This window comes from Lineus longissimus, chromosome 8, assembly GCF_910592395.1.
Source record: "Lineus longissimus chromosome 8, tnLinLong1.2, whole genome shotgun sequence".
NCBI classification, from domain to species: Eukaryota; Metazoa; Nemertea; class Pilidiophora; order Heteronemertea; family Lineidae; genus Lineus; species Lineus longissimus.
In genome coordinates this window covers 6312327-6335081 of record NC_088315.1, presented here as the reverse complement: position 1 = coordinate 6335081, position 22755 = coordinate 6312327, and the positions used below count along the sequence as shown (strand labels likewise).

The 22755-nt window shown below is 39.2% G+C and overlaps 2 protein-coding genes across 7 annotated transcripts; both read left to right on the top strand.

Moving 5' to 3' along the window:
* Nucleotides 1-330: 330 nt before the first annotated feature.
* Nucleotides 331-22267, top strand: LOC135491995 (alpha-latrotoxin-Lhe1a-like). Of its 6 annotated transcripts, none has more exons than XM_064778027.1 (18): nt 331-388; nt 2836-2903; nt 12251-12346; nt 12638-12739; nt 16018-16323; nt 17594-17692; nt 17937-18098; nt 18184-18378; nt 18589-18687; nt 18859-19089; nt 19292-19399; nt 19619-19687; nt 19882-19965; nt 20192-20227; nt 20412-20498; nt 20813-20914; nt 21197-21310; nt 21555-22267. In XM_064778027.1, the coding sequence occupies exons 2-18, from the start codon at nt 2868-2870 to the stop codon at nt 21666-21668; spliced, it is 2040 nt and encodes a 679-aa protein (XP_064634097.1). In that variant the 5' UTR covers nt 331-388; nt 2836-2867; the 3' UTR covers nt 21669-22267. The 6 variants fall into 6 exon arrangements, with proteins under 6 accessions (XP_064634097.1, XP_064634099.1, XP_064634098.1 ...); XM_064778029.1 differs by lacking the exon at nt 331-388 and adding an exon at nt 1284-1353; XM_064778028.1 differs by lacking the exon at nt 331-388 and adding an exon at nt 1622-1875.
* Nucleotides 2959-11393, top strand: LOC135491998 (uncharacterized). The gene is made up of 12 exons (XM_064778043.1): nt 2959-3373; nt 4068-4163; nt 4656-4673; nt 5100-5201; nt 5671-5961; nt 6151-6246; nt 6461-6562; nt 6739-6993; nt 7232-7327; nt 7494-7595; nt 7998-8174; nt 9549-11393. Exons 2-11 carry the CDS (start codon nt 4161-4163, stop codon nt 8139-8141), a joined length of 1209 nt encoding a protein of 402 aa, XP_064634113.1. The 5' UTR covers nt 2959-3373; nt 4068-4160; the 3' UTR covers nt 8142-8174; nt 9549-11393.
* Nucleotides 22268-22755: the final 488 nt, after the last annotated feature.

The following is a 22755-nucleotide window of genomic DNA, read 5'->3' as shown; positions in this document are numbered from 1 at the left end:
TGTGGCAAGAAGAGGTCCTAGGATGCTGTTCCCTCGATACATTGCCAACTTCTTATTTTGTGAAAGATACGATTGATGTCACATCTGTCCCCACCTGATTGCCAGGAGGCTAATTTGTATCAGTAATAGGAGTGTATTAAACACCTGTTGTTACAGAATTATTTTCCCTCACACAACGGACACACAACAGAATTCTATTGTGCAAGGGAAAACCTTTCTGGGCCACCCTGTACGTGAGTTTCCTCATCAGTCATCCACCTATTAGCGAGGTCAATAACTAGTAGTCCCGGCAAGTGTGGAAAATATTGACCCTGTTTACTTCTTCGTACATTTTGTACACGTTGTAGTGAGTTAAATGAGAATTTCATTCGGATCAAAGTTAAAATAGGTTAGTATAGTTGTGCATATGGGCAATTAATTGTCATAAATTCAATATAACAAGAGGCCAAAGTTAATTGGCAATCGAAGTGTTGTTATGGATGAAATCGACCAAAATTGATGTTGATATTTTCATTTTTTTTCTATACATGATTACATGGATCATAATATTGATTGTATGGTCCATGCATAATGCATGTATGTAATGTTGACACACACAGCTGAGTATTCCCCCTATTGCTGGCCTGGTTGGGTCAAGGTTTTTACTATCACATGAGCAGTTAGTGCTAGGTCTATGCCAATGAGAATGAAAAATTTATTGGAATGGAAGGTCAAATGTTTCATCCACTTCTCTTCTGGATGACTTAAGATTGTTTTGCCATGGGCTTTTGTTTTTAGGACGACAAGGACGAAAGACTTTGAAGAATTCGAGCCAAAAAAAATAGTATCTGCACTCTCGGAATGCATCAGAAGGCCTTAGCAAACTTCGGACAATGCCATAACCCACTGGGAACTTTGTTCCAGGTGAAACGCATGACTAGTCAGCGCCAAAACAAACTTCTTCGAAATCGTCTGTTCGTAGGCCTATCACCAGAAATGCAGTCCCAAGTCAGTGAACCTCGATATCAAAGGTTAATTGGGAGCAATGAGATACGGGGTATATCAAATGCTATAAATGGTGATCATTCTTTCATGCTGTGCTTTGAGGACCCACACTCTCTTGTCTCAACGCAGACCATATAGTTCTTTTCACTCTTCAGCTTGGGTCTATCGCTCAGTCAATGCCAATTGTTACCCCTGGTGATGACCCAATTTTCTTTTATCCATTGTGGGAATGGGTTTAAATACATGTAACCTGATGTTATTGAGATTATTTAGTCTGCAGGAGGTATAATCTTATTACTTTATTGGTCTGTGGACTTGAATTGAATATCATTTCACGTCTTCTGAGGATGTACAATACAAATTTATGAGGTATCAAAATATTCAATCACCTTAGTTGCCTGCTGGGTAACTTTCAGTGTTTTTAACTGAGTTTGGGTGGTCATATCCATAATTCGGATTCCCGTCTTTAGTAGGTTCTTTCAATCAAATTCCAGGAGTAGTGAGTAGGCCTACGTTGTCCTGTCTTGGTGTTGGTGAATCGGCCTTTCTTGACTGACCTCTTTCATGATTGCTTATTCATACAATGCTTGAAGAATGTATGTCTCAGATCAGTCAGTCACCAGGTTAATCCCTGGCCCTGGGGTCAGAGTCTTTGACTGACATTGGTGGCCTTACTAGATTTGTGCACAAGTCATGATATTGTTACGTCTTTTGCCGGGAATTTCCTGGCAAACCTGTCTCGGCCAGATTGCTCTCATCATCAAAACCAGGTCAGTTCAATATATCATGTGAAAGTGGAGTAGTTTATCTCATCTGTCAAGCGAAGGTATAAAATAGATTGGATTTTCTCTATATACTCCATGTACTCATTGACTTGACTTGGAATAACCGGTGAGTGTGAAGTCTTTTTTGAGATTGGAATTTTTTGATTTGGTGTTGCTTGGATTCCATCATACCTACCTCTGGGATGATTGTCAGTGATTTGTCAGGTTAAGGAGTTGAACTAGGATGAATTTTCCAGAACATGAAGTAGGCCTATGTATGTGGAATATCGACAATTTTCAATGTCAAAAACTGATTGTATGCCTTAAACGTGTAAAATGAATCACGGTATGTCCTATGTTGATCAGTCTTTTCTTGGCATTCCTATCACTGCACAGCGAGGTACTCGGGTAATATGGCTTGGGGCTCCTGAGAATTTCACTTTTCAGATGGGCATCACTATTTCATAGAATGTAGAACACTCGGTCTGTCAATGTCAGCTGAGCACCGAGCTCTTGAACCTCTTGTTAGGATAGTTGGTATCATCTTTGCTTTGTGGTTAATTTGCATTCCACTTTCATGATGCTGTCAGTGTCCTTGCATTAAGGTCAAACCTGGGAATGTATTCAATTCATGCAATTGGGATGATTTGAGTTGATAAACATCCTTGAATGCCATGAGAGGGTAATATTGATTCAGTGCTCGATCAGCTGTACCCGGGTTTTCAACTGGGTCAGCTGTGTTATTGTGCATGGACCCGGATCCTATTGTCACGTGACTTAAACATCTCTTGTTTATCAACATTCTGATCGTGATACTGATTCTTGGGAAAACTACACTGTTTTGGTTTGATTTCTCTAAGGTTATGGCCATGCTGTTTACTTGCCTGTCAGAAAGCATTTTCTGTGTTTACGTAGCTTTTCATCTACCTATTGTCTATTGAAAGAAGGAGCAGGTGAGTTCCTCAATGCTAAACCTTCTATCGCATCTCAGGGTAGCACCATTTATTTGGATCTCAGTTTGGCTTATTTGACTGTGATTTAGTATCCGATCCCCTCTACAAGTCCTGATTTCCTTTTCTATTTGCAGCGAATCTGGTTGATGATAAGTAGACATTAAAAATGGACAGTAGCCAGTGTAAAATGTTAGCCGAAAGGGTAAGTGTATCAGCTATTCCGATTTGGTTCTTGGGACATTCTGAAAGATTTTTAATCTTCACACTTTGATTTGACAGTACATGTACGCCACATTGTGGATGTATGTACCTTTTCGTTGTACTGTCTCTGGCCATCAGTCATTTTGCCCCGTAAGAGGCAGGGACAAGAGTGGGCCCCTAGACATGCTAATTGCTAGACCTTGAGTTTCAGTGTCTTAAATCACCCGATCCTCTTGCATGGTTCCATAACCCATGTGAGCTGTTCATGGAGAGGTGAGCTACTCATCTACATGAAGGTTGTTAGGCCTATCAGGAATAGTTTGCCATTCAATAGTATAATGCTGGCAATGTAGATTTTCTTTTCAAAGTGTATCGACTATCGCAGTCAACTCATCATAGTTTCATTTTATGAAATATTTCGATTCTTCGATCATTGGGCGTTGAACTGGATACAAAGATTACAGTTTGAGGGTATGTTGGACTCTTCTACTGTAGAAGTTGAGTAGAGCTGTTCAAATAGTATGCTTTTGCTTGTTAAAATTTAGTGAATTAGATATTCCATAAAAGTTAATGGCGCACTTTCAAACATGGAGTGACGGATTTCTAGTCATTGGCCTTGGAGAAGGCTGGGGTTCTGACGTGAGTCTCAAGCCAGGCATCAGTTTTGGAAAGGTTGAGGGCGTGTTGCAGGGAGACGTTTATCATGAGGTTCCTTCAACACCATCCTGTCTCAGGGTTGTGCACCAATCATTTACCAGTATGCTTATAATTAAAATAATTATCAAGGACATAGCAATGTCAAGGCCAAGATGCTTTGGTGTTAATGGAGGATAACATCAAAATAGGTAGATTTTGGGGGACGTAAATTCTTTTCTGTAACTAACTTTTAAAAGGTCATCATGGCACTTAGATATTCTTAGTTGTTTAACACACCTTGTAAATAATTTAGGTCCTCATATTTTTGTTTGTTTCAAGCAAAGGTAACCCTAACTTCCACAAACATCTAAAAAATGAAATCCATAATTCAAGAGTAAGTCAAGACAGTCTTAAAAACCAACAAAAGGTTTGCCAGGTCATGTTTTACTGCTTGCTTGATGACATGCGTGGTAGGTTTAGTCTCAACTTTTGTCATTTTTCTCCGATTTAATCCGCGTCTTCTTTCCAGCTCGGCACATCCATCGCAAGTGGAGACTTGGCAGAAGTGAAGAAACTTTTAGATCCAATCACTGACTATGAGCAGATCGTGGAGATTCAAGACATGGTACGTAAGGGATTGAACTGAATTCATTCACATTGTACATTTGGCAAAACCTTTCTGCCACCTGCCCTTATCATTCAAATCCTAGTCCTTACTACGTGAATAAAACCATCAGTATCCAAACAAGTCCAACTTATTAGACCATTTCCATCTTGTCCTTGCTGCTCCCTGATGACAATATTTGGCTGTGTCCTTCAATGCAACCTTTGCCTATCAAGGGAAGGGTATACAAGTTCCATTTGTTGTCTGTCCTCATCTCAATGCCATTAGCATGCTGTTTCGTTTAGGCAGTATCCGCTTGGCTGTGAAGGCTTACTAACATTTAGAGAAGGATATCCACCGACTTTAGAAACCAATTCCTAATCCAGTTCGAATCTTCCAGCACCTTGTTCAGTTCCTTTGAAAAAACTTCCTTTGTGAAATTGCCTGTTCAATGATCCATCAATTGATTCATAGCATTTTTAAAAACAATGCATTGCCCTCTTCTTATTGCAGTTCGGAAGCATGCCGGGGGTAGGTATTAGTTGTTGATAATGTCATTGTTAACTTTATAGCACTAGCCTTTCTAACCTCATGTTGCAAACCCAAGGGGATATTGAAAGAGCATAACAGCGAAGCTCATATATCGCTTAAAGAGGTCAAAAACCATCGAATTTATAGAAATCTTTTCCTCCAGGAATGAACTGATCAATTTGGCAATTGACTTACACATAACATGCTTTAGATTTAGATTAGAATTGATATTTCGCGATGTTCATTTAAGTATAAACATTGGAAGATAGCTTACCGTCAACTTGGTAGTCAACTACACACTTTCGAGTATTTTTGTATCCATAGAAAAGCTTCAGTAGAATTTTCTTAGAAACTCCAGTTTATTTGTTTCAAACTCGCATGATCCTATTGAAACCCAAGTAAGCCATCTCTTCAATTTTCTTGCAGTATGAAGAGAGAGACCCCGTTGTGCGAGCAATAGAATTGAATCAAGAAAAGATAGCTGTCTATCTCATTGAGAAATACTTCTCCTTCAACAACACATATTATGTAAGTACTTTATCTGATGAGATTATAACCATTTCACTATGGTAGACTGGTGTGGTATTCTGGTCTGACGTGTGCTGGGTTGACCAGTCGAATGATGACTTCACGACATAATGCACTAGGACACATCATGCAATGCAAGACCTTATGTGTTATGGACATCTACTAAAAAACAGTATGCTGCACTGACTTGACTTTTAACCTTAAAGGAATCACCTTCTATTTATATATTGACTCAGTCATGCCAAAATGCGGACTTGAAGTAATAACTCTGGCCTCGAGATTACCTCCTAAAAGAGTCTTTTGAAACATGAAACCTGGCAAAGAACCTTGAATTTTCGACGTATTGAGTTAAACACCTTAAACTGGACTCCCAAGATCTTTCCAAAACTGACTCCTAATAAAGAAAGTCTAGTGCAAGCCTCGAGTATCAGTGGTTCTGTGATACACATTTTGAAATTGTTGATTCCAGAAACCAGGAGAGGAATGCGAGCCGTGGTGCTATGCCCTCCATGTTGGTAAACCCTGCCCCTCGCAGTATGATGCCCTCAAACTGGCTGAGGAGAAGAACATGTCATTCATCGAGAAACTCATGGGTGAAATCAGATCTGGTACACGGGTGCCTGGTGAAACGCTCAAATCAAATCGTCGTGTCAGCGTAGACTCGCTGACGGAGTTTGCAGAGAAGAAATGGTCGCTAAAAGAGGCCAACTTCAAGCGCCAGTTCAGTACGATGGACAAATATGAGAAGTTTGCCGCTGAGGTAGGTGTCTTGGACCAATTTGTGATTCCCTTGTGGGGATTGAAAATGTGTTGTGGTCAACCATGATGTCATGTAGGTGGATATACAAATTCTATAAATACCAAGTTTCAGTAAATTCATGCATGATGACAGCACTTTCGGCATTGTGTAACTGCATTTCACCAGTCAATCTTCTTCTCTCCGCTTCAGCTTGAAGATAAGATCATCAATGGCCAGCTTGGTGAGATCAGGAAATGTTTAGATCCCATCGTTCAAATTGAGGAAGTTGAAACAATCTTAGAAGCAGTAAGTGTTGAAGGCTGTTTAGTTTGTTTAGTTTGTTTATTCAGCTCTTTGAGGACTTGATGGCAACACCTGCAGTGAACTGTAAGACATAGGCTCTTATCAGACTCGTGAAATATAATTGTTTTAAATGATGATCTTGTCAGTAATGGCCATATCTCTATTTTATAAAATTCTGCTCTTCTTTCTGTTTATCTGATGTGGTTTATCTTTCCAGTTTGGAGATCGCGATCCTGTGATTCGAGCTATTGACTGTCAACAGGAGAAGATAGCCTGTTATCTTGTCGAGAAGAATTTCCCAACTCACATTTACTATGATGTAAGTATGGTACTCTGGAATCACAGTTGAAAGCAACATCACTGACGACAGAGATGGCACTCAAAGTAGGATCACTTGTCTAAGGTCGCAAACTAGTTTAAAACCAATGATTCAGTTTGTTATTCAACAGCAATAGTGGTAAGGTATAGTCGTCACCTTGTCTCTCCTTCTTTCAGAATCCAGGCTTTGAGTGCGACGAATGGTGTTACTCATTACACGAGGGTAGCCCGTGTCCTAATCAGTTCACAGCGCTCGACTTGGCCAAGAGGAAGAAGATGACGCTGTTAGCAAATCTGATTGAAAACATTCACAGTGGAAAGTGGAAGCCAGGAGATGGCCTTAAGCTGGAGAGGAGAGTCAGTATGGACCGGCTGCCGCCTCTCCATGAATCTCTGAAGATACCTTCGGCTGAGACGAAAATGGCCAAAAAGGTAGATGTTTTTTTCGTATGTCTGAATTAACACCCATAAGAAGGCTCTCCTACTCTATGGCGATAACAGCTTATCAATTCGTATGATATATGGTTGTAGCACACGACTTCGTTAAAACAAAAGGGAAAATGTCAACATTACATTACCAGGTTATCACGCATTTGAAGCACCCATGCCACTTATAAGAATTTCCAACTTGTCTTTTTTTTCTATTTTATCACAATCCTTCCTTTTTCAGCTTGAGGATCTGTTGACGCTGGGAGATCTGATGGCTGTCAAGGAACTCTTATCACCTGTCACCTCGCCGGAAGTGATAGGCACACTTGTCAGGGATGTACGTTAACATTTTTTTATCAGAATTTAGAAAAACTTTCACTTTCCAATTTCAATAACAGTTCAACTGTTTCCTCATTGTCTCAATTCGCATGATAACACAGAATTCATAAAAACATGTTGGCAAAAGCAGAAGCTCTTAATTCATGTATTTTGTTTGTTTTCAGTTTGAAGAGTGTGATCCAGTCACTTATGCAGTTGACCACATGCAGGAGGACGTGGCTTGTTACTTAGTGGGAAAAGGCTTCCCATTTGACTTGAAGTACAATGTAAGTGTAAACTGGAGGCTGAGAAGATATTAGAATATGTATACATGTAATTTGCCCTGAAATCAGTAATGACATCATTCATCAACCCCAGAGGAATTGTGGTGCTTCGCTTTGGACTGCCCCTCCAACAGTCGTCTGGCTTAATGCATCATTCCTTCTTGAGTTTGATTGTACAGTGTCCTTTCTGTGCCTACTAAAGTCATATTCTGCCTATGAGTCTCGTATCTGTCATGAGAAAAATGGTACAATCAGAAGGTGCCTAATTTGATGATGAAGTTCTCTTCAAACCGGTTCTGATATCTACAACGATAGTTTAACTTCAAAGCTTTAACTTTCTCTGTCATGCACTTGCCCAAATGTTGTCCACAGTTTAATTAGAGTTTTTCTGTTTTATTTTTTCAGTATCCTGGACAAGAGTGTGACCAGTGGTGTTACGCATTACACAAGGGGTCCCGGTGTCCAGCAGTGTACGATGCGATGCAGATGGCTCAGGAGAGGGACTTGAAAAAAGTGTGTCGCTTGATGGAGGACAAAAAAGCAAGCTAGCTAATGGAGAGATGTCACATTTTCGAGGAGGAGGTAGGTTTTTAGAACAGTAATATAAACCTTGTATACAAAGGCAACATGTCTTCTGAGTTTTCCTATTAGGATTTCTACTGTTAAAATCATAAAATCACTAAATGATCATTAGCAAGGAATTTCCTGATCTGTGTTTTGCATTGTCTTGAGGTCATCCCACTAAAGTCTACTGTTCCTAACCACTTGAGACTGACACTAAATATTGACCCATTCTGAACCAAGTGAAGAGGTTCTGGATTTGAGTTCCTACTGATCCATTATCTTGCAATGCTTTGATCTTGACCTTGATACTTATATCCTGCCCCGACTTGAGACGATCTTTAAATATCGACTTGAGAACTTGTTGGAGCTGTCCTGTCTGTGATGACAGGTTCTGGATGAAACCACTTTATGGACTGCAGCTATTTTAAGAACTTACATGCCATTTTTTGATCAATACGGAAATATTGTACATGAATGAGCACTTCAGCGACTGATTGTGTCAAGTTATTACTTTGCACCAGAGAACCTTACCATAGTTATACCATCAAAAAATTATATCTGCTACATTGTTGCCTTATCAGTTTAACGTGAAGCCAGTTGTCATTCTGTCATTTCTGTTACTTGTCTTTCATAATATTTATTGCCGTGCATAAATCATGTCATCCTTTGGACTGTCAGCTATGACCTATTTATCTGGGCAAAGAGCAAACCCTGATTTGACATCTTTACCTCATGACATTGATATCACTATGGCCTTTTCTCGTTCTGAGGATGTTTCAAATGATGAAAATTGACTTACCCGAGGTCACAAGGAAAGGTTCTGTGACAGGTTCAGGCGTATTGAGCTCACAATTTCAGGTTGCCGAAGTATCAATTTGCCTCTTTCCAGATGAGCACCTTTTGTGGTGGTGTGACAGCGGATATAGTCCCCCTGGAGTCATAGTCCGGTAGCATTGTATTTGACCAATTAAGCAGCATGATCTATTGTACCGCTAACCCTAACCAAAACATTTAGCAATGCGGGCTGTTGTTACACGGACTATCAGCCCTAGGACTACTATCCCCGCCACACCGGAGTGGCAAACATTACTGAGTTAAGCGGTCAGGCTCTGTTGATTTTAATGTCATGTCTGGGGTGATGTCGAATATGTCAAAGGCTGACCCAATAATGCGGCCATTTTATTGCCTAACAACTACATGTAGTCTACATCACTTATATGTGACCCGCTCTACCAAAACTAGGCGCTTGTCGCATCTGAACTTGACAGGTTGATATGGACTTGTTGTTCATTCCGTATCAACCTGTCGAGTTCAGATGCGACAAGCGCCTAGTTTTGGTAGAGCGAGTCACATATTAGTCTTTCTGGTTAGTTTTACTTTTATATCTTTCAGGAAATGGTCGTAGGCTGACCAAACCAAGCCTGACATGTGGGAGATGAGACAGCTTGATCTCTACGCATGTCAAGATACTGTCCCCACCTGGAGGGAAACTTAATTACTTTCTACGAAATCCTACTGTATAGGATATATATTTGTGTGTTCACCTGTTAACCTAGAACCAGGACAGAACTTTGTAGAATTAAACTTGATGTTTAGGAAGAAGACGTTATTTCAAATTTTTATTGTCATTTTGGCTGTCATAGCGTACTTTCTGAGCTAATTTTAGCCCGAGTGCGAAGCACTAAGTGATGGATTGAGTTAAAGATCAGTGAGCATTACTAAAAAAATTGGGGAGGGGACTTTTGCCAACACAGACAATCCATCAACAATAGGATACGAGAGTTTAAATTCGGCCAAATTAACAAAACGTGTTGTAAATGTACCAGTACATATAGCCGTAGATACATCTGCATCTGTCCTGTATTATATCTTTGTATCAAAACTTTATATGTTTTTTATGGTAAGTTATTTCATGTTTTATTCGAATTGTAAATTGAATGGGCAAGTTGTATAACTTGTTTGATGAAAGAAGAAAAAAATTGAAAAACTTGCCTGAGTATAAGTACATACAGACTTATTGCAGAAAAAACAGGAATCGAACACAGCTGGTAGCAAAAGCTGATCATAAAGACTCTTTCTTGCTGATAGGGATATCTCTTTTGCACGTACTTAAGATGTAGGAGGCTTTGATATATTCATGAGTTAAGGGGGCTATGTATTATTCAACAAATTTTCTGAGTTACTGCATCTTGTGGTGAACTCTAAAAAGACAATTTACAGTAGATTTTTTGGCATTATGACTTTTGGTCATTGATGAGATGGTATTTGATTCTGCTGCCTAAATTAACTGCACTTGCAGAGTGGGAACTTATTTTGATACATAGTGTGAAGCTGCATTTCATGATTGTCTTGGTTTCATGCATACTGTTTTCATTGGTGCTTAATGAATTTGAGAAAACAAACCATGTAGTTCCGACCTTATTTTGTCTTCCAAAGATCATGAGCAGCATTTAAGTTGTTTTCATAGAGTCATCATCAATGACGAAAATATTAGATCAGTTCAAAGGGCAATGTCTCAAAATATGTCAGTCATTTAAATCTTTTCTGCTTTTGCAGCTGCCATAATTCAACTAACCTTTATCAACCCTATAGCTTATCATTCTTTGGCATACATCACAGCGTTCGATACTGCCATTGAGTTTCTTAAGGACCTCAATATCATTGTTTTCATTTGTTGAAAGGACAAAAACCAAAATTAATAGCCATTGCATGTATGTTCATAGGACAAAAGGTTTCTCTAAAATAACCTACTGTGGTGTTGTAAATTATTTTTTATGATGTGTATGTGAGTTAGTATTTTCCAAGTATGTGTACTTATTGTATCTTTTACTTAAAGTGATAATGATGTCTGTCACAACACTTGTTCAAACATTGGGCCTTGTGGCGCTAAATAGTTCTTTATAGTCTCTTTAGATACTGGATATAAATTTAAACTCAAGTTTGTTGTCCTCATATCTGCCCGGTAGATCCAGAATTATGGAAAATGGAGGTGCAGGCCCACCATGAGAGCACTGGAAATTTGAGTGCCAAATATGTGAGAGCAAAAAGAATTACATTAGTAGTTATGATATGTTCCTTGTGTAGTAGTGCGCAAAAAAGTAGCTGCTCTCTGACCAAAAGGAAAGCATGTACCTAATGCGCCACCCCCTGATAATTTCGGCCAATGCTGTATGTACATGCATGTAGAATGTAAAGTTCATTTTATGTATTATGATGGTGCAAATAAATTGATTTCAATTTACACAATCGTTGAGTTCTTTCTGTGTCGTGATTGTTGATGCAAGCTAACGTGTAAATAGCTTTGCCTCTGCCTTTGCACTTTTATTTGACATGTTAACTATGCCTGGTGGTCACAGTAGAAGCCTTGAAAACACCAGGGTAATGGAGGATGACTTAATGGAAAAAACTGCACAAAGCTTTCTGCTAATATCAGTCATGGTTCACTGAGATAGATGTCGGTGACTGTCGGCATTACTTCAGGTGTGTTCAAAGGGGTTATCTGGACATGGTATACCCATCTGTTGATAGATGGTGTTACCAGTGATGAAAAACTATTGATACCGGATATTTGTCCAGATGACCTCTTTCAGCAGGTCGTAATATATTGCGCTGTACAAAAGCTTTGGACAACTTTGGAGCTTGGCCTTTCGATTAACTTTTGATCCCTTACTTCTGATGGTTTGTCTTCATCCTCCCAGTCCGGGCTAAGTTGACTCGCAGACCAGAGATGCAATTCCCAACTAACTACTTGAATTGGACGACAATTTGGACACTTGGTGAGGGTTTGACAATTTTCAAACGTTTTCATTTACTTTATCATTGGTGGCGCGGCTAGGCCTTGCGAACAGTGGTAGTGATATGGAACTAGTGGTAGGCGGCCTATTGCTCTTCCAGGTCGAATTGAGCTTATTGGCAAAATCGGCACAAATGAAATGCTTGTGAAACTTTGCCTGTTGACAGGCTTTTGCTTATGCACTTTTAGTTATAGTAAAAAGATGTTAAGTAATAACGAGACCATCATCATGCAAACATAGTAACTTATTCATGACTGAAGTGTCATTTGGCTGATTTTACCCATTTTGTTCTTTCTTTAGCTTGAGCAAGCCGTAGCCCTCGGGGTGTACAGCAGTGTGAAAGAGCTGTTGGACTTCATCGTGAACCAGGATGACCTACAGAGAGTGGAGGCTGCTGTAAGTAGCGTTTATAGTATAGTATTATGTAGATGAGTACTTCGGGTCAAGATCATGAGAGCACAAGTTAATGTCAAGAAGAAATATACTTTGCCTACACTTTGGAAAACACTACTGAATGAGTGATGAAGTTTTATCCCAATTGCACCTTTGACAACTTGATTTCAACTGGGTGCATGCAGTACAATTTACCTTTTTCGAAAGGTATAGTAACCTACCGCATACATGTCTGTTGACAGTCTTTGCAGACTTGTCATATCAGTTATGAATATAAAACCAATATATTTTCAGTTTCCTGATCGAGACCCTGTGGTTTGTGCCATCAACCATGGGGAGTCTAACATTGCCATAGCCCTCATCAAGAAAGGGTTCAGCTACAGCAAGTACTATTCCGTAAGTTAAGGTTATCTGTGAAATTCATTTCTAAAAGCCAACCCCCAAAACAGGTTCAGTTATGACTAAGATCTAGCTCTGTGTCTTGATGGGCCATGAAGTGTTCAGCTTCATGATTAGTATTGAAAAAAGATGACCCCATAGCCATTTAATGCAAGCTCAATATCCTGGAGTTTGTCTTTCCTTGTTATTATAAATGAACTTGACCAAATAAAGTCATCCTAATGAACAGTTTTTGGTAGATCACTTTTAACTTTTAATCTTTCATGAATTTGTGTTTGTGCCATTGCATATATTTACATCAATTCCTAATCTTTTCCACACTTTGTTCCACATATCAGTATTGATTCGCCAAAATGATTTAACTTCAAAAAAGTGTAAGCCTAAAATGGTATGTGGAGAATCTGTTGACCCTTAGGTTGGGGAATTATTTGACGGGCTAGTCATGGTTCATGCTGAGATGTGAGGTTTGAGCCCTTAATCTCAGAGTTCAGGCTGTCTGTCATTTTCCCCCATGGGGTTATAGCTGACTTTAACTAGCACAGACTTGGGGATATATTTTTTGCTGGTTTTGCTTAAGGGTGCACTTCTTTCTGTCACTCTTATAGTTTGCTGGTTTGAGCACAGAAAGGTAGGTCAATTTTCTCTAAATGTCCAATAGGTTTTCTTGGTGTGGTTCGAAAATCTTAACTTTCGACTTTGGTAAATGAAGCATTAAAAACATTTTGACATAGAGATGAAATAAAAGAACGCCTTGTTTAAACTTAGCTCACAAAATAAGCCCTGTGGATACTTTCAAAAGATTTTCTTTACCTTCATAGGCAGTCTGTTTGAAAGCTGCAAATACCTTTTCATTTATTACTTTTTATTAGGTTTTGTAAATATTTTCAAAAGTGTCTAAAATATTTTATGCTCAAAAGCCATTGGTGTGTAAATATATATTGTTTGTTGCTTAAATGTTTCAGGTTGAGTTTGGGTTTCTGAACTTATTCATTTATTCAAGTCAGTCACAGATGGATGGTTTAGCTCTCATGTGTTCCTCTCATGTCTTTCTTATAAATTTTGTTTGGAGAGAAAAGTGTGAAATCTAGTGGAAAATGTCATATCAATCATGCTGAAAAGTTTTCAAGTCTTAATTGTTGACAAGATCAATTGCTTGACTTTAATTTAGTTGCTCATATTTCATATTTGAACATATTTATTTGTTGTGCAAATTACTATTTTACTCCTTTATCCTTCTGGATAGCTCGAGATACGATTTTCTTGACTGCCAGGTTATTACACCTTTGGGGACTTAAGGTGTTGTGCATAAGATGAGACATGATAATCTTGGATTCCTCGATGCCTTGATGTCTTCAATTATTCATGTCAGCTTTCGGATGGATGCGTATTGTTTAGTGTAACTGCATGTTTCAATATGGATAAGCGTTTCTGACACCATAATGCATTTTATGATCAGACATCATCTTCAAATAGACTTAAGTCTTACAAGAAGAAATCTTATTCTGTTGAAAGATTGGATATATTTTCTGTGATTTCTGATCAAGTTGAAGTATTTTATTTTGAACCTTTCAAAATCGACCATGGATGAGTACTTGTATGTCCAAAACTGGGTTGACACTCAGCCGGTTGGTCCACGGAGGTTAGATCCCGATATTCATGTGACATTTCAGTTGCCGAGTAGTAGTGGATCTGATTCTCAAAATCTGGTGAGTGTACACCATTTACAGATCATTACTAGCAGAATATGGATCTGTTTCCTTGAGCAAGATGCTGAACAAGCTACATTGCTTCTCTCAACCCAGAAGTGATGGGTTCATGTGCCTTGCAGTATTGAGTATAGGAACTGAGCTGTGAGGAACTAGTGTCCCATCAAAGGGGTTTAAAGGGTTTAAATAAGATTGAGATTCTCAAGGCCCCAGCTTAAATGCCCAAAATTATGTTAAGACCTGCAATTAAATATGAATTCAAACACAGAGGTCAAAGAGATCAGGCCCGTACATGTATTACACTAGACTTGTCCAAGCTTATGAAGGAATTTCTCATAAATCTTACCGACAATAACTTATGTGATTTAACCTCAAGTCACGAAATAATGAGTTAACTAATATAAGCTGGTGAATGAAAGCTCCCAAACTGTTCTTGTCAAATCAAAATATATCTAGCTATTAATTGTTACTTTGTTTGACTTGGCCAAACAGGAGTATGTCTAACTGTAAAAGCAGAATTAAGTTGACATAACATTTGTTTTATTCCTTCATTGGATTTCAAATAAAGCCTTGCAAAATGTCCCATTAAATTCATAAGCCGGAACACTGGTCCTGGAACATTTACTTTACGGCGTAGTGAAAGATATTGTTGGTTTCTGAAATTCTCCGTGTCGGTGAAATTTTGCAATGTAGATTGAATAAAAAGACTGTCTGTTTTAGAAAACAGGAGCCAAGAATTCTCAAGTAGGCTAGTGGTCAAACATCTCCCATCTCTCAAAGGAGATCACAGTGGGGAGTGTTGACAGAAAATTGAAAGAGAACCACATATATTTCTTCACTTGCCTAATTGTGCTATGTTTATATCAAAAAGGTTGTCGCTCTTTGTCATTTATTGTCCAAATAAAACCTGTTTGATATACCAATAAAACGCAATGTAATTCTAGCCTTTGTAAACTCTCTGGTCTGGTAAGTTATGTGCTATTGCAGATGACTGAAATGTTAGCATTATTAACTTATGTTATTCCTCAGTCACTATATATGATTGGTTTGATATTTACGCAAGTATTAGGGAACAGTTTGATCTGGGAGGTATTTGACTAAAGAAGCTAGGATTTCTTGTCGCTATTTTCAGTGTGAGTGCAATAGTATTGGCACTCAATCCATATTTTAATCTAAACTGATGATAAAATGGCAAAAAACATTTGCAATCTTTGGAATTTAGAACAAATGGGTACTTGTAGTTTGATAGCCTACTACGAGATGACTTAGAATTTTGTATGCGGTACCGAATTTCACTTTCAGTTTCTTTTGTTTGAATGTAGATGTCACATCTTCGATCTTGTGAGGGTCACTTGAGTCAGGCTGGTTCTTCAATTGATCTCTTTGAATTCTCAAGTGTCATATGGTAGGAGTGTTGCATTGTTCAGTCTTTCTGTCAGGATGTTTAATAAAGAGTTGCCAGTATTTCTCAACTACATACATGTACATGTAGTTGCATTTCAGGAAATCGAGACAGGGTTCCTACATTTCAGTTGTGAGTAAATATGTCTTTATGGTTTTGTTTTCCAGTATCGTAACCAGGGCTGCAATTGGGAATGCTTTGAATCGCATCTGAACACAAGATGTCCTGGCGAGTACGACGCCTATGAGCTCGCTGTCAGTAAAGATCTGGATCTCGTTGTGCAATATTTGGAAAAAGTCGATGGACGGCAATTACATCCTGTAAACGATAAAACAGTTCAGCGATATTCTGAACATCAAAGGGATGCCGTAATTGAGAGGCCTGTCCAAGTTGTGAGGCCGTACCACGATAGACTAGCAACCCAGATTGCCAGAGAGACGGTGGATAAATTTGGAAAAGATTTTATTGATCACGTAAGTTGAGTAGGATAAGGCGTGACTCTTCATCAGTTTTCTCAACTTAAGCACCCGGCCCCCCCACTTCCATAGTCAAGGGGGCCGCAGGCGCGTTCCCGATTTTTCGGGAAAAGAAAGTTAATTTTCACTCTTGTTTCGGGGAAAAATCCTCGAAAAATCAATAAATAGGGGTGTTATTACTGCTATTTTCCCTTCAAAAACTGAAAATAGGGGTATATTTTCTCATGTTTTCCTTCCCTGGGTCTTCTTCCCCGAAAAGATTTTTATTTACGGGCCGTTTTATCCCCGGTTAAAATTATCTAACGCGCAGGGGCATGCGGTCATGAATCTTCCCGCCACCCCGTTCCCGCTCTTTCCACGCTGCAGAGAGAATAGGGTCCGATTTCCTCACAAAAGCCCGCAAATAGGGGGTACAAAAAAATGCTGTTTCCTTCCATTAGGGGGTGATTTTAAAACTTGGGAACAAGCCTATGTACCCCCTAAATAAGGGGAGTGGGGGGGGGGGGGCCGGGCTTAAGCAGTCTAAAGTTGGCTGTAACTTTACATTCATCCTGATTGATACTGGGATGCCGAAATACAGGGATTTGTTCTTTTGATGTGTTCATGGATATGAGGACAATCCCTTCCAGAGTCATTAATGCCTATGTCAGATTCAGCGTAGTGTCATCAATGCAGTGGTTTGATTCCCATCCACCCATACAAGCCATGTTGTAGCCTGAATTCCCCTTAGAGGTTTCTGTGTCATAACACATATTCGCTGTGACTTCTGAAATGAAAAACAGTGCATTTCTAATCCATTATTCTTTGAACTTGGTACCAGACATTGCCTCCGGCTTTGGAGGGTTAAAGTGAATACAAATCCATCTTAGTTGTGTGTAATTCATGTTCCACTCCATTAGTTGATTATGAATCTGTGTCCTAATTCCCTCAGGATATTAAGCTCAATACAATATCCAATACATTCCAATCATTAAAAGGAAGTCAGCAACGATTGAGCCAACACTGGCCACGACACCATGACATTGTCATGACGACGAAAACATCAATCATACTCATTGACTATTCTGTTTGGGGGTTAGGGATATTTGATATTGGCAGCTAATGGGATATCTTCATTTGTGCAGAGAGAGTGTACAGATGTGTTGACAATAGTGTAGTTGCTGCTGTGTATTGAGTAGAAAAACCAAATTTATGCTCTATCCACAAAATTTCTTTTCTATCTTCAAATACTTCAGATAGTAGTGTGTGAACTTTGATTTTTTTTCAGGGTTGCAATACACTGATGCATCAGTGCGTACTTCAGAACGACCCGCTGGCCATATTCATCTACGCCGATCGTGGGGTTCCTGTCAATGCACAGAATGAGGTACAGTCAATGATATTTAATTTCAAGGCAAAGTTTCTTGAGGGAATCTTAGCTTTGTGTTTCATTCAAAAGATGTTGCTATAATGGGTTCCCAATAATGTCAGTAACAATCGTGATGGATATCACATTATGTAGCATTATGAGTCTAACAACTGACCTACAGTGCCAACAATTTCCCATTTGGTTCAGTGTGTTGGATTCTTGCCGAATGTGTCATGATGTTTCATCCAATATTCCACTTCAGGCCGGTGATACAGCCCTCCATCTTGCAGTCAGGACTGGCAGACGTGAATTGGTGCGAGGACTCTTACAATGTGGAGCGGATATCACAATCAGGAACAAGCTCGGCCAGTGTCCTCTAGACGAGACTGAGGGAGATGTGAAGGAACTGCTCGAAGAATATTCAGTAGGTGTAATGTGATCGGTTTTGTTACAATAGGAGATACCTTAAAACTGTGAACAAACCTCAAAACCTAATCTTCCCATTCCAGCCTGGTCTAGTGAATGCCATCCAGAGACAACAGTATCAGACCATCCAGAAACTTCTCCGGCTGTGGTGCTCACTACAGACAGTCATCAACAAAGAGGGTCAGACAGCTTTACAACTTGCAGAGACTTTGGCCCAGAAGGACCAAAATGCCTGGAGGTGCTTGCAGATTGCCATAAAAGATAACCTGGCTACAAATGTGAGTAGATGCGACTGTTCAGTTTGTGAGTTTGTATTTATCTGCATTTATCAGTCAAAATACCTAGCTAATGTACGCTTCATCCTCGTCACTTAGTTTTGCCAAGGCAATAATTCTCAATTGTGACTTTCATGCATCTCTCCGAAACTTCCTGTAGTATCAAAAAGTTACATTCCCACGGCATCTAACAACCTTTCCCATCTCTTCCAGGAGTTCATCCACAATGTGAAAGCAGAAAAGACAGAAGATGTGCGGCTGTCCTTGAAGCGGGGCGCTGGAATGAAGATTAATATCAACATTAGATACAGGGTAGGTCTGTGGTGATATATCAGTCCCTTCTGAAATTAAGACTCTTAAAGACCACAGGAAGATATTCAATCATTTTCTTTTCATCTTCTTGGCTGGTTGCTGAAAATGAAAGGCTAAGGAGACCAATCCCCCAAGTTCCATACTTCCACTGAGTGTTTTTTGCTGTTGCAGAACAAGAAGGGTAAAACCCCCTTGGTTTGTGCCATTGAGAGACAGAACACAGAGCTGGTCAAAGTGCTACTGAATGCTGGTGCTGCAGTGACAGGGCTCAGGGTCCAGGAGAATGATGAAATAGATACCACCGTCCCGCTTTTATTCGTTGCCTTAGCCCGAGACATGCCTTTGGAAATCGTGAAAGCTGTGTGTGAAAGTGGAACTCAGGATCTTTTTGAGAAGAATTCAGTAAGTACAATTGTAAACAAAAGTTAATCGTCATTCCTGTTATTCTAAACACATCCATTGAAACAGCAACTGATCTACACCAAGATTTTTATGATAAAATGGGTTGGCATGTCATTAATTGTGACTGTGTAATGCAATAATGTTATTGATATCATTTGAGGACAGAGGCGTTTACTAATCTAATGTTTGTTGTTATTTTCAGCAAGGCTACAATGGTCTCCATGTCCTGATTGGCAATTGTGCATCCATAAAAACCATTGAGTGGGTGAACAGTTTCACCAATGGACGGCTGCTCAGTCAAAAGGATATGGTACTGGCAATTGCAAAAGAAGAATTATTTGCAAGAAGATGTAATTGATCAGTTAGACAAGTTGGATGGTCTTGGAGAAGTTGATGAAAGTAACTTCATGCAAAAGTAGTTGACGCTGAGTTAAAAGTATTATATGTCAAAGTTGCAATTTCAGAAAACTGTGAAATAAAGTTACCTCCAACATTTCTGTGTTTACAGTAAGCTAATTTTCATTTTCAGCAAGGAATGATTCCCAGGGAACTTGCGGTAGTTTTCGGAAGAGAGGATGTTTTCAAATATATTGACTCCGTAAGTATACAACATTTTTTTCATAATATCCTTGACAAAACTTTGGGGTGGCATCATAGTTGATAGAGGAATGAGTTTATACTCACATTTTGGTATTGAAATTGAAACATTAGACTTGTTGGAAGTTGTCTCACAGCCGCACATCTCAAATGAATGTGTCAAGATCTTCTGATCATAAGCTATCATTGTTTCAGTTTGTCGCCGGTATGAATGACTTGGACAAGCTCTTCCTTGCTGTTGATTTTTATGGTGTGGAGAACTTCAAACATGCTGTTCAGGTGAGTAAACATTAATGGTTGTCTATACCAGCAGAAAACTCATTCTTCTAAACTGCTCCTGTAATATTATGAAAGGATTGCTGTGCCTTGTGCAGGGACTTATCAAAAGTCTACTACGCCCCTTTTAGAACCACAGGTTGTGCTTCTGGATGTGCTGTAAATGTTTTGCTGTGTTGTGTTGTGTTGTTTTGAAAAATTTTGATTAGCGATCCTTTCTTTCCTTCAGGAGAAAGAGACGTTAAATATGATAAAAGCCTGTGAGGTAAGAATTCTTCAAATTTCTTTCATGTTAAAAAATAATGACCTCTTCTTAATTATTATCAGATTTGATATTTGATATTTGATATTTCTCCTTCTGGCAATCTTTTATTTGATATCAATTATGGACCAGATGATTTCGGTCACTTGATGTTTTAGTGGTACTAATAGTAATATTTTTGATTCAGTCACGTGCCAAAGAATTGTTCGAAGCGGTTGCCACTGGTGATGTGAAAACAGCTGCGAGTTTGAATAAAGCAAACTACAGAGACAAGGTAAGTGAAGGAAGAAACAGAAAAAAGCCCAATTTGGTTAAGAATTGAAATACTGAAAGTTCAATGGTTTTGGCGTCAATTTACCAGTCAAGCATTGAGAAAACAATTTACCAGTCAAGCATTGAGAAAACATGTTTTCTCAATGCTTGACTGGTAAATTGACGCCAAAACCATTGAACTTTGTTTTCTCAATGCTTGACTGGTAAATTGACGCCAAAACCATTGAACTTTCAGTTGTTTATGTTTTCTCAATGCTTGACTGGTAAATTGACGCCAAAACCATTGAACTTTCAGTTGTTTTTATTATGTTTCAGAATGGTTTCACAGCGTTGATCAAGGCTATTGTCTACAACCAGTACGATACGGCTAAACATCTCCTGGTTGATCGACCCATTCTCAAGAGTCTGTCGGATAATGTGAGTTCATCAGTAGTTAGCGGTTTTCTTTGAACTGAACATTCTACTGCCTCGGGCACACTTGAAAAATTATAAGTTCCCTGTTCACCGACAGCACGACCCCCACAACAATGGAATTGGTCAGTCACCAGATTATTCCCACCTGTGCTCGGGAAATCCTCTTGTAATGTATGAAGTGATGATAATTGACATTATACACGATTTACATGTGCTGTTGTGAATCAGCTGTGTTATGTATTATTGAAGGAGATCGTCTCTACATTGATGTAATCTCTTTTCCAGTGCAACCGGTACCCACTGCACTACGCCTATGCTCTACCGGAAAGTGTTGGCTATCCATTTGTGAGGTTAATCCTGGAGAAAACCCCAGAAGACTTTGAAAAGACTTATGATAAGGTGTGTACAATGTTGCCTTCTCGTTTTTGTGTCATCAGATAGTGTGGCAATAAGAGGCACAATCATTTGGTGGTTTACATATCTGTCACTGTACAGTGCTTTGAGACAGAGATGCTCAGGTCGATGAACTGCGCTCTAAAAGCAATTGTAAAAGTTCAAGGAAAAAAATTGATTGGAACAAACATCTGTCTGTGATGTACGAGTTATACTCTGTCTAAAATGTCTTTTTCTTTTTCCTCACCAGGATGGTCTGATTCCTGCCGATTACATCAATCGGAGAAAGACTGACAAAGTTAATTCGATGATCAACAGTGCGCTCAGGCTCGACATCCAGGGGAAAGTAAAAGAAAAGAAGTAGCGCGTTTATGTCCGTAGTGGCTGTGGTATGCTTGACGCATACAAACATTCATTGTCATTGACTGAGAGGACAGCCTTACTAAAGACTATAGAGATCAACAGGAGACCGGTTTGAGCACAGCTTGCCCAACAAACACCAAATGGACACCCATACAGAATGTGTGTGCAGCTTGTTTACAAATTATCATGACATCATCAAAAAACTTAATCTATAGACTTAAATCTGAATTTAAGCAGACATGTTGTCTCAGAAATTTGCTTGTAGAGATGTCTGTGATCAAATTAGGAGAACTTTCGGAGAGACGTGCGGCCCATCAAGTTAACCCAATTCAGCACCACACTCGAAAGTCCTAATCTTAGAAATGCAGAAAATGTCATGTCATACCCATCAAGGATATGTGGTGCTGATTTTCCAGGGTGTTTAATACCAGTAAATAGACCATGAACCTGATCATTGTGCCAATCCATTTATAATGTCTTCACATGGAATTAAAATGTTTGTACCGGTAGTTTATACGTATTTCCATTTTTGATGTATATTTATACCCATGTAGAAACTTATTTCATAGAATCGAGAAGTAAAAAGTATTTTATTATTAATCAGATTTTGTTTGTTTTTATGGGTTGGAATCGGGGGAGTGGAAGAGATCTGATTGATTAGTATTAAAGCTTTGTGAAATTTTGCTCTAAACATGTTGCGAGTGTTGCTTCTAGAGTGGTTGCCAACCATCGGTGTAATTGATCATTAGGTTGGGTAATCCATAGACTGTTCTCTTGTGGATTTTTGGCAGTGACCATGTGACATGGGAAAAGAATGAGCATGTGCTTGTACTCTGATGTCATATTCTCAGTCTGAAGGGAACATGTGTCTTACACAAGAGGTGAAGTATAGCCCATTGGAAGGTCCAAGCCAAACAAAGGTCATTTTCTGTGGTCATAAGCAAACACAGAACAGGGAAAACTGCACTACTGAACAGATACACATCCTTGCAGGCCTGGTATGTAGGTGAACTTTGAGAGAGTGCTCCAAGTTGTGAGTATCTACTTGTGTCAGATTGTTCGAAAGCTTGTCCAACTCAAATCGGTCT